Genomic DNA, 11,443 nt, shown 5'->3' with positions numbered 1-11,443 from the left:
ATAAATACCCTTCCAAGGTGTTCGGCCAGTGCGTGAGAAAGGGAAATTCGTCGATGTGTACGCATAACAAAAAAATACCAACCAAGTGGAAGGAAATTTTCTGTCGTTGTGTTTTCCCCCCCTTTGGTTTTGTATATCCGTGTGTTCCCGGTTTAGTGAACGGTGATGATTGAATTAATTCGATGTAGTGGATCGTAATCCTGCCGCATAGTGGAGTGACAAAAACGGAAAATTTAAATGCAATACAAGTGAAATCAATTACCAGTTGTTATACGAATCGTGCCAATTTAAACGTGACAAGTGGCCAGTTGTGCGTTGTGCGTCAATTTGAAGCTTACAGCAGCAGTTCCACGATTCCAAAATGGTGCGAAAGAAGATCGCTAAAATGGATACATTCAAAGGCAGTCTGGTGCTCCTAATAGGGATATGCTTAATGAGCTGTACAACCCTGGCACAGGATGCGGAAGGTATGTTTCAAGATTAGAATAAATTAACCAGCTTCTATAGCACATGGTGATCGGCACCGCCAAAACATCCGTTAACATTTTAGCGTCATGGCCTCCTAGGTCATAACAGCCACAACTGGCTTGCTAGACTTATGCTTAAAATTATGTGTTTATTAAAGTAAATAGCTTCGCCTGTACCATTAAAAGTATCAGATCTAATTAAATTTCTAATTTAAGAGTGGCTTTAATGCCAGAAACGCTTCGTGGGTTAATTTGTGGCCTTTTCTGCTGTGTTTTATAGTGTCCAAAATTAGAAAAAAATTAGACTCAAAACTAAGCATCTGAAATTAAAAAAAAAAAACTAGTTTATTGTTTAAAGTTAAAAAGTAAAAAAAAATTATTTAATTTGTGATAAAACGATAAAAGACAAGCCTTGTCTTTTTCCCCAATTTTCATGCCATTTAAATTGAGATTTTCGGCGATGTAACGGTTCATAACAAACGTAGTGCGTAATGAATATTTTGAGTTGAGTCTGTCAAATTAATCTTTCGTAAGGAGTCATTCAATTCATGAATTGACTCTCAAAAGTTTCCTGAATCGTTCGATATTTACTCTAGCTACCTAGGAATTGGGCTACTTTAAGCGGGAGAAATTGTTAACAAAACAATGTTCAGAACATTCGGTCAACACAACTTCGACTTCGAGTCGACTTCTAGCAAGATTTAGGGAATAGTTTTTTTTTCAGTAATTAAAAACAAAAAAATACATAAATCGTGAATGAATCATAAAACTGAAAGGTTTAATGAATATCTGAGTATTCAAGAATCTATAAGAGCTCTCGAATCATTGATCGATTCACTCAATCCGCTTGCAATCCCTCTAAAAATTGATTTAGAATCTATACATTAATGAAGATTTACGGATTTTCAAGAAATTATAACTCCATGAGGATTCATGAGTTTGCAGAATATAGTTTCAGAGTTATTATTCATTCCAACTCACGAATCTAGAACAGTGAAACGCATCGTAGAACTGATGACAAAGCGAATTATTTCAACTAACTTTAAACTCCCTAACGAAACGGAAAAGGCGAGACATTCAAATCATTGGCTCCAACAGGAAATTAAACAAAACTAACCACAAACAGAAACAAACAACAGGCACGAAACGAAAACAAAATAACCCCTTTCTCTTACCCACCGTTACTACCCTTCCGAATCTAAGCGACTCAATCTAATGATCAATCAAATCGAATTACAACTCTCATCAACGTGTGTGTGTGTCCTGTACTCCCCAAGCAACCCCATCTTGTCCATCTTTCGGAGCATGTTGAACAATAATCAAATCCAAAACATCATTACCTTTGCCACAGTTGTCTCAAGATCCAAATCAAACCGATGGCCGTGGTTGGGTCGCAATGGGTTCAGGGTACACGACACGCGCAATAGTAACCCTGGGAAACCGTTTTCTCGCCAGCACGGTGATGCCTGTCTCGGTTTGGGAGGACGGTTGTTCAAAACGACGAAGAAGCTAATTACAATTCCAGTTCGTGATGGGTAGGAAAATTCCTATTGAACGTTTCGAGATGACGAAAGAAGGCACCACGTTGGACGTTGGTGTTTTGATGTTGTAAACTGGCACTTTTAATATGTCATGCTGCTATGAAGCACAATATGGGTAGTATAAGTACGTCACACAGCAGTAACCTTCAGATTTACGGTTGGTAAACAAGCGTTAATGCTCAAGGATCACAGTCAACCCGGCATGCAAACATACACGTCTGGACACGGTGAATCATCGGACGATCTTGCCCAATGCAAAAAAAGCAAACAAACAAACAGTTGTTGTTCGATAAACTGCACCCAGGCTAACATAAGGTTTCACGTAAATGAAGCAATCATGTGCAAGTGGGGCCACACTTTAACAGCAGTAGAAAGCTGCACCACATCAACCGGGTGTGGAATCGAAGGGAAAGTCCACTATCAAATATGGTCGGTGGTGGTGGCGTACCGCCATGAGCATTCTTCCCACACGCACGGACAATTTAGTCTAGGTGATGGTGGCAATACAGCCCGGTAAGTAGGTAAAAAGCACAAAACACAACGAAGACACTTTCCCATTACGCGCTTGGAGCATGGCTCCGAGTCCGGGACAAGTTAATTTACACCGGACCAAGAAGAATGACAGATTAGGCAAAATTGGTATCGAGCCTTGCTCCAGTATGGATGGTTCAGCATTGCCTCATCCCCTGCGTGGGTACGAGCGCACACATGGGGCTGGCGATGCGAATGTAGGACACACCATCATCCCCTCCGACGCTTACGTCTAATTCGTTGCTTTCCGTTCCTCTTTTCTGCGCAGCTTCGGCACCATCAACAACCACAGCGAACGGTGATCTCACGACGGATGCTACCAGCACAACTGCAAACTCGATAGAGCCCTCGGAACCCCCCACTACGAATGGTTCCCCACTGGAGGTGCTGCCATTAGCGACAAAGTCCGCTGATAGCAGCGAATCCATCGCTGGAACTGATCAACCCAAGGTGCCGGAAGATGCCACAACCACGCAGCAAGCTGTCGACTCATCGTCGGCTAGCCCGTTGACCACGAGCACACCCAGCCTGCTGGAATCCAGCACATCAACCGAGGTCAAGAGTACCGAGGCGAGTCTCGCCATGGGACCCGACACAACCACCACTACCGTGCAGCCAACACAGGCGGCCATCGTCACAACGTTCGCCGCAAACAAGTCAGATGTTACGCCGACCGCCAAACCGGTTCTTCTGCACGTCAAATCGCCCGAAGAGGAAGCGAACGATCGTACCGCGGAAAATCCGCCCTCGATACTGAACCACTTCCTACCGAGCGGCGAAAGTTCTTCGGAGGAGCTGCTCAAGATGAGCGACGTGCGTGCGTCGGCGGAGGTGCGCGGCCGTGCGATCAGCTTCGGACCGAGCGAACCGATCAATTTCGTTACCGCACCGAACCTGGTCACCACCGTACCGCCACCGGTCACCGGTGACGGTGCGATGCTGCAGACTACGAAACCGCCGCCACCGTACGATGATCTCAGCGACATCAGCATGGAGTCGACGGATTCTACCGAGCCCAAGGGTGAGATGGGACCGGGGGGTCCGGAAGGCAAATCCATGGAAATGTTAGCACCGGGCGAATGTATTTTCAACGGCATGGAGTACAAGGTAAGCGGGTGACCAAATTTCCCTCCCCAAAGCGCTACTGGCGGCGATTGCGCGATGACAGTTTGGGTTTGCTAATCGTCGTTAGTAAATGGTTTGTTTGCCGGCATAAAGCTCACGGGGTGGCGCTGTTTAACCGAGCGTTGAAAGTGGTTCACCAGTTTGATAGAACAAACTGTACCGGTGATGTGATGACGGACGGATGTTATGAAAATTCTTCCATGCACACAAAACGAGTTCCGTTGGCAGTGCGTGACAATACGCTAGCAGAATATGTTACCATTCGATTGCTCCACGCTGATTTGAATTTGAACTGCTGCTTCGTATGAGTTGTGGCAGCGCAACTCAAGCTACCGGACAGTGTACAGTTGTGTTGGATACATTTGATGCAGATTCATGAATCTGAATGAATCTATCAACTGTATCAATTAATCTCTATTCCAAAGACTCATGAATCTTCATAGTTTTATTAAGCTCTTCGACAACTTGATGTTAAGATTAATTCTATTTTGGTTTTGCTGCTGAGCTAATAATATTTATACAAATTAAGATTCTTTTGAGATTTGACTCCCGATTCTAATGACTCCTCACTAAAAATTCATATGAATGACTCTTCTCAAAAGATTCATACGAATGACTCTTCTCAAAAGATTCATACGAATGACTCTTCTCAACAGATTCATATGAATGACTCTTCTTAAAAGATTCATACGAATGACTCTTCTCAAAAGATTCATACGAATGACTCTTATCAAAAGATTCATACGAATGACTCTTCTCAAAAGATTCATACGAATGACTCTTCTCAAAAGATTCATTAAGCACAACGCTAGTGTATAGTAGAGTGTCTTAGTTCACCTTTTAAACTCCAAGTACTGTCTACTATCTGTTTGCAGTTGGCATACAGTAATCGGAGAGTTTAGAATCTGTGCCAAATGGTAGCACCTTGAATTAGCGATTGGTGAGTGAAGCAAAACCTTCACCATTCTCCACTACAGTGACACATATTGCTGGTATGCACGCAATCGTGTCACTTATCTACCGAGCAAAAACTTAAGCGCCTAGCATAACTCACCAGTGCCAGTGTAGTGTTAGGAGTGCGTGCTTTAGTTTTATGCTTGCTGCATTCCATCAACCATACCTAGCAGCAAACATTGGTGCGGTTTTTCACCGCCCGCTTCAATACCTAGCGAACAGCTCTCGGTGAGCCCTTGCCCCTTACGCAACCGCAGCTCTAGGGCGCGCGAGCGTGTGCACGAGCGCGCATCCGCAACAATCTTGCGAATAAATGGAACGCAAACCACCCAGCGAAGGGAAGGAAGGGCTGTAAAGTGGGTCACATTCGGGGGGCAAATCGGTGGCCTACTGCGTATCACCTTCAGTAAATTCGCACGCACCGCACAATCAGAGCACTAGCGCAGGTGGCAACGTTTTCCCTTGCGATGAGCTCGCGATGCCGTCGTCGCGTAATGCAGGTGCAGATTGTCCTTGAACTCCGCAAACAAGTGGTGGCAGTCTGTAGCGTCTTGAGAACCTAGAGCAAGACTCATTGGTTTCGTTGGTGTTTTAAACGTGCTAGGCAACCGGATGCGGTAGACATTAAGCCCGCTACAAGTCGACCGTGATGGTTGGCCTGGAAGACCTGGGCACAAGGTATTAAAAGTGTAGCATTCTGGGATGGAGAGCGTACCTTTTCAAAACAGATTAGGCAATGCGCGTTAGACCCCAACTTTGGTCATGGGACAGTGGCTCAGAACAATCAGTCCCCAAAATTCTATTCCAAACAAGTTGATTAACACAGGCAGGTGCGGTGTGAGTTGTTTGCAAAGTTCTAGTCCCGAGCTGGTAAGCTATTCCTTTCCTGATGGTTTACGTTAAATGTGTCAGCACGGATAGCCTGGAACCGTGGAACAGATACAATGAGTGAAGGGTTCTTCCAATCACCAGAATTAAACGGGCACGGCGCTAGACATCACTCTAGGACCGGATCATAAATCAGGCTTGTTACCGTGCGCATAAAACACTAACAAATGATTTATAGATGACAGCAAGCGTTTTGGTACGTGAAAATGCTTCCTCACCTTAAAATTTTAGTTCCCAAGACACCGTTTGAATGTAGATTCTTCTCGCATTTCGTTCAACACTGTTGCGCTGACCGTCAAATTGAGCTTCAAACCGAGACCATAAAATCCATGTAATGATGCAGCATCAAACTTAAGCAAGCTTTGCCTATTGTAACTGCGTAGTGGCTGCACTTTCCGTATTTCAACATGTAAGGTTCAATGGTTTTATTTTATTTGCCCTTAAACCTTACGTGACTCTGTCCAGCGTGCCGTGAGAGTTGTGTGTTCTTTTTCTATGCCAAAGATCGATTTTTCATCATTACCTTCTAAGGGATTTCATTAGATTAGTATTTTACCGTGTTCCCATGCCGAAAGCTACCTCCAAACGTTGGATGGCATCATTTCGAGCTGGCACCAGCACGAGCCGTTCTACACACTTCTCTATATAAATGATGGGAACATAAACGATGAACGAATATTCAAATGCACTGTCTTAGGCATCTGTAGGCATCCACTATTGAACAGAAGAAAAAAAAATAAAAGGTACAAGCGTCTCTTGAACCAGCGTGACGTTCTACGTGCAAGATCATTCACCAGGGCGCGTGGTACAGAAACATGGCCGCCAAATCTAGTGCTCACCTGTGCACGGGTACACGACAGGCATGAAGAAGCACTTAACCTAGATTCGATCATTTTCTTTGCGATTTCGTCGATCGCCGTGGTGATCGCTTTTTTTTTGTCAACAATCGACCAACACCAACATTCGAACCGGTTGATCGCGTGGGACTATGCTTGTGCGCTCGTAGCGCTAGTAACCAATACGTACCACCACCACACACTGAAGAGTGTCACGTTGCGTCGTCATCACCAACGGAGAGTTTGGAGAACTGCACAAAACAACTATCACTTTCTGGCGCGAACGCGATCTTGTTTCGTTTTGCGTGGCATTACGGCAACGGCACACGGGAGGGTAGCACCGAAAGGGTCGTTGCGTTTGTGCAGTCGGGAGCAGTCTGTAGAGCGTCTCGGTCTTCTTTCACTTTCTAGACTAATGCCACCGTGGACAAGGATTGTGACGAGCGGTGCCACTGCGAAGAGGACGGCAAATGGCGCTGTGAACCACGGTGCGGGCGACCGTTTGTGAAGCGAGGCAAGGCGGTGCTCGATGCCGGCTGCTACGAGAATCCCTCCAAGACGGACGAATGCTGTGCCACGCTGATCTGCCCCTCGGAGCGCTTCACCGATGGACGCGTCGGTAAGTTGGACGTTTGCTGGAGCATCGCAATTACACCGTCACCACTTTCCAGCCGTATCCTACCATCGGAGCATTGAATGTAGTGCAGCGTAAAGCAAGACTGTGCAAACGAAACCTCATCCGATGGCGCAATCGTGCGAAAGGTGTTGGCCACGAACGCGGAAATAAGATGAGGCTTCGTCCACCGTTCGTGCTGCCACCGATTATGCGAACAAGGCGGATAAAGTTTACGCTCGAAATGGGAAATGTGAGCTTACATCACCACCCGGTGCGGTCATTGGTTCCCGTTCAAGCTCCACTATCAATCGGGGTCTTCACAATGGGTCTTCGCATATCGATTGAGACATCAGGCTACGCCGCATATTCAAACGACGGTTACTAACTTAAATGTTGCTCTCTTTCCCCAAAGAACCAACACCCGTGTCGGAGGAGACAACCACGGCCAAAGCGATCGTGACGAGCTGCATCTACAAGAACCATTCGTACGGCATCAACGAACGCATGGAGGTGGGCTGTGAGCAGATCTGTACCTGTACCAGCGATGGGGAGATGGAATGTGCACCGCGCTGTGCTCCGCTCAATGCAACGCTCTCGGAACAGTGCGTGGTGTTGCCAGATCCGCACGATCCGTGCTGCAAGCGTGAGTTCTGTGATGTTACGCTCGATGACCACGAACAGAGCAGTGGCGTGATGATGATGATGGCACCGGCCTCTGCGTCCTCCTCGCCTTCGACAACGACCGGACCCGCCCAGGATCTCCCACCGGACGCACAGTCGACGGAGGCCGGGTGCGAGTTCAAGGGTCGACGGTACAAACTAAACGACCAGTTCCACGACGAATGTAACGCGCTCTGTCTCTGCACGGATGCCGGTGTGCACTGTGCGAAAATCGAATGTCCGTCCGAGTTTGGTCTGGACGTACTCGATCCGCACTGTCTCAAGTGGGGCCCGGATCCGGCCACCTTCCGTGCGATCGCACCACGTTGCTGTCCGGAGCGGATGCGATGCATTGACAATGGAACGTGCGAGTATAAGGGTCAGCTGTTCGACAACTGGTCCGACATACCGAGCAATCTGACCGGCTGTGAACAGCACTGCTATTGCGATACCGGTATCGTCGAGTGTCGTCCAGCCTGCCCACCGGTGCCTGCATCACCACCGTCCCATCTGCCGTGCAGTTCGAGGAACGCCCGCCTGATGCCGATCCCTGGTGAAGAGTGCTGCAAACATTGGGCCTGCAGTCCGACAGCGGACAATGGAATTGCAAGTGGTAAGTAAACGGTGTGCTATGGTGCGTGTTGCCACACGACTGCGCCCCTCTCTTTCCCTAGCTCACTCCTGTGCCTGAAAGTGTGTGTTGCGCATGTGTGTTCTTTTACACTACCACCTACCGATTGTGACCATTCTCACGATCCACCTTCATGCCTGCACCCTCTCATTGCCATCACCATCATCATCCGGTTTGCATTCACAGGAAACGACGTACTCAAGCCATTGCTAATGCCCGGCACAATCAATCAGTTCCTGCCGACGAAACCACCCCGATCGGACGGGAAACCAACGGACAGGGAGAAGCACCCGGAACCGGCAAAGGAACCTGCGTCCGTACCATTCTATCCAACGATCGACGGCAAACCGCCCAAAGTGCCACAGGAGAAACCACACAAAAAGTACACCAAAGAAGAAGCGAACAAGAAGGATCACTTTAACAACATTTTCGCCGGCACACAACCCGGCGAACCGGAGTTGCCCGATGATGGAAAGTACGATTACGGTAGCTATGAGGAAGGCATGAAACCGGCAACACTCGGTGTCCAACGTCCCGGCCCACCTGGTTACTATGGGCCGGAGATAAAGCCTCACTATGGAGCCGAGTTTAATCCCTATCTGCATCCACTGGCTGGTGGCAATGGAGTACCAACGGGGCAACCCGTTCCGACCGTTGGAGGTCAACCGGTTCTACATCCTGGACAGCATCCGACCGGGCTGGACAAGCAGTTGCTGAACGTGCTCGGACCGAACGGTCCCGGTAGTCTGCCACCGAACATCCGCATCGAACAGCTGCTGCAGCACATTCATTCGCAGGATCCGAATCTGCCGCCGCAGGGTTCGCCACTGTTGCACGGTCAGAGTCTGCCGAACGTTCCCCCTTATCAGTCACCGCATCCATCTGCATCGCAACCGTCGGCGGCAGGCAATGGCATCAACTACAACCAGTACGGTACGGAACCGCATGCTCCATCGCACGTAGACATTGGCATTGTACCTCACGAACATTCACCACCGTCGGCACCAGCAGGTTCATACGCATTTCTTACTGCACCCTGTCACACTATTCCTTGTTCATAACCACATCCTACTGCTATTGCGACTATTTGCACATGCTTCCGTTTGTACACCCTGCAAACACCGCTTCCTTCCTACGTTCGGTAAAAAAAACGCATCAAGCTGCGCATTAATCATGTTACCATTGTTTTGTAGGTCCTGGAAATGCTGGTGGCCCGGGCGGTTTGGCGTTCTCCACTCTGCAGGTTGACCTGAAAGTGCTCGCACTGGATGCCATCGATTCGAACACCGTGCGGGTGATCTTCCTCGTGCCGCAGGTGTACGTTGGGCTGCACGGCCGGGTAGAACTGCGATATACACGCACACGCAACAACGACACCAGCACCTGGCAATCGCAAGTGTTTGCCCCACCGGACGATCTCATAGCGACACCGCAGCTGGAGTTCGAACTGCCCGGCCTGAACGCCAACACGGAGTATCGCGTGAAGATAACGCTGATACTGCGCGATGTCAACTCGCAGCCCTCTAGTCAGGTGTACACCGTCCGTACGCCCTCGGACCGTGTCATTACGCCTCCATCAATCGGGATCGGTACCGGTCACTTCCCTCAAATGAGTCATCCGACCAACTTCCTCAAGGAGATCATTCAAGATCCCGAGCTGCGTGCGTCCGAGGTCAACTCGACGTGGGCCAAAATCAACTGGCGAAAATTGGACGATGAGGAGCTGGACTACGTTGATGGTATACAGCTGCGTTACCGTGAGATCGACAGCGTTGTCTACCACGCGACACCACTCATACATCGCGCCCTGAGCGAGTACACCGTCGAGGGTTTACAACCGCAAACTCGCTATGAGGTCGGCATCTTCTTCATTCCTTTCCCGGGACATGGCGAAGAGGTACGGGCTGGGGAGATGCTCCAAATTGTCACGGCCGAGCGAATCGATGTGTACGGGTTCGAGGTGGTTGTGAATGCGAGCAAAATCAAAGCCACCAGCGTGGAGGTTAGCTGGTCGGGAGTACCCTATCCCGAGGACAAGTACATTAACATCTATCGTGCGATCTACCAGAGCGATAGCGGAAAGGAAGATTCCAGGTACGGTGAACGAACATTTCTGCATATTTTGCAAAAAATAACTAGTGCTTATACGGGTTTTCTTTCTCTTATCCAGCGTGTTTAAGGTGGCCAAACACGACTCAACGACGGGCACGCTTATAGCGGATCTTAAACCCGGCACACGATACCGGCTGTGGCTTGAGATGTATCTCACCAATGGTAGCATTAAGAAGAGCAATGTAGTCAACTTCATCACCAAACCCGGTGGACCAGCCGTACCGGGAAAGACAGGTATGTGGCACAGAATACGCATCGATCGTTCCCTCTGCTAACTTAAACGTCCCTTTCGGCAGATAAACTTGCAGCTGCAGGTGCAGCCGGGGCGGTGAATGGAGACTATTATGGTCCCCTAGTGGTTGTCGCCGTCATTGCAGCACTGGCCGTGATGTCCACCTTAATACTGCTGCTCATTCTAACGAGGCGTCGGGTGCAGAGTGCCACCATAACGCCACCCAGGAAGAATGATGCCGCGTACGACAATCCCAGTTATAAGGTGGAAATTCAACAGGAAACCATGAGTAAGTTCGCAACCCATCCAGTGGTTGAAGATTTATAGCTATTTAACGCATTTCTTACCATAGATCTATGATTCGAACGTGTCTCGCTTTGATGGTCAACCCTTCCAAAGCCCCGTTAGGCTGCTGCCTGGATTGTAACCGCTAAGCCAATGTTCCAGTGTTCAAGCGGACGACCCACGTCTGTGCTGTGTGGAAGGTTTTATATGTATTAAGCTGTCCATCGATGTGAGACCACGACGGTTAAACAATTCGGGGTCGTCCATCCAGCGATCTCCCCGTTGTACATACTAGACTGTTAATCCGTCCCGTCCCGTACTACTATCATATAGATAAAATGCCACGAATGTAGCAATCGAACGTTGGCCTTAATGGCGTCCGATACCGTTTGCGATTCCATCGCTCCTTCCTCTACGTGTAGCCATAGTTCCCGGTTGTATAGATAAGTGTCGTAGTGTGTATCAAAAGCCACAGGAAAGTAACAAGTGAATCGATGAAAAGCGCTACGTGTAAATAAAATTTATAGTAAATAGACAATCCGATAGAACCGGAATGGAGATTACG

At 48.4% G+C, this 11,443-nt stretch overlaps 1 protein-coding gene across 1 annotated transcript; it reads left to right on the top strand.

Moving 5' to 3' along the window:
- Nucleotides 1-361: 361 nt before the first annotated feature.
- Nucleotides 362-10,953, top strand: LOC128717837 (putative epidermal cell surface receptor). The gene is made up of 9 exons (XM_053811509.1): nt 362-467; nt 2,808-3,646; nt 6,754-6,961; nt 7,371-8,231; nt 8,436-9,260; nt 9,443-10,343; nt 10,420-10,595; nt 10,658-10,882; nt 10,946-10,953. Exons 1-9 carry the CDS (start codon nt 362-364, stop codon nt 10,951-10,953), a joined length of 4,149 nt encoding a protein of 1,382 aa, XP_053667484.1.
- The last annotated feature ends 490 nt before the right edge of the window (nt 10,954-11,443 follow it).

The sequence above is a fragment of the Anopheles marshallii genome, chromosome 2, assembly GCF_943734725.1.
Source record: "Anopheles marshallii chromosome 2, idAnoMarsDA_429_01, whole genome shotgun sequence".
In the NCBI taxonomy this organism is placed as follows: domain Eukaryota; kingdom Metazoa; phylum Arthropoda; class Insecta; order Diptera; family Culicidae; genus Anopheles; species Anopheles marshallii.
This window is presented reverse-complemented; position numbering and strand designations above follow the sequence as displayed.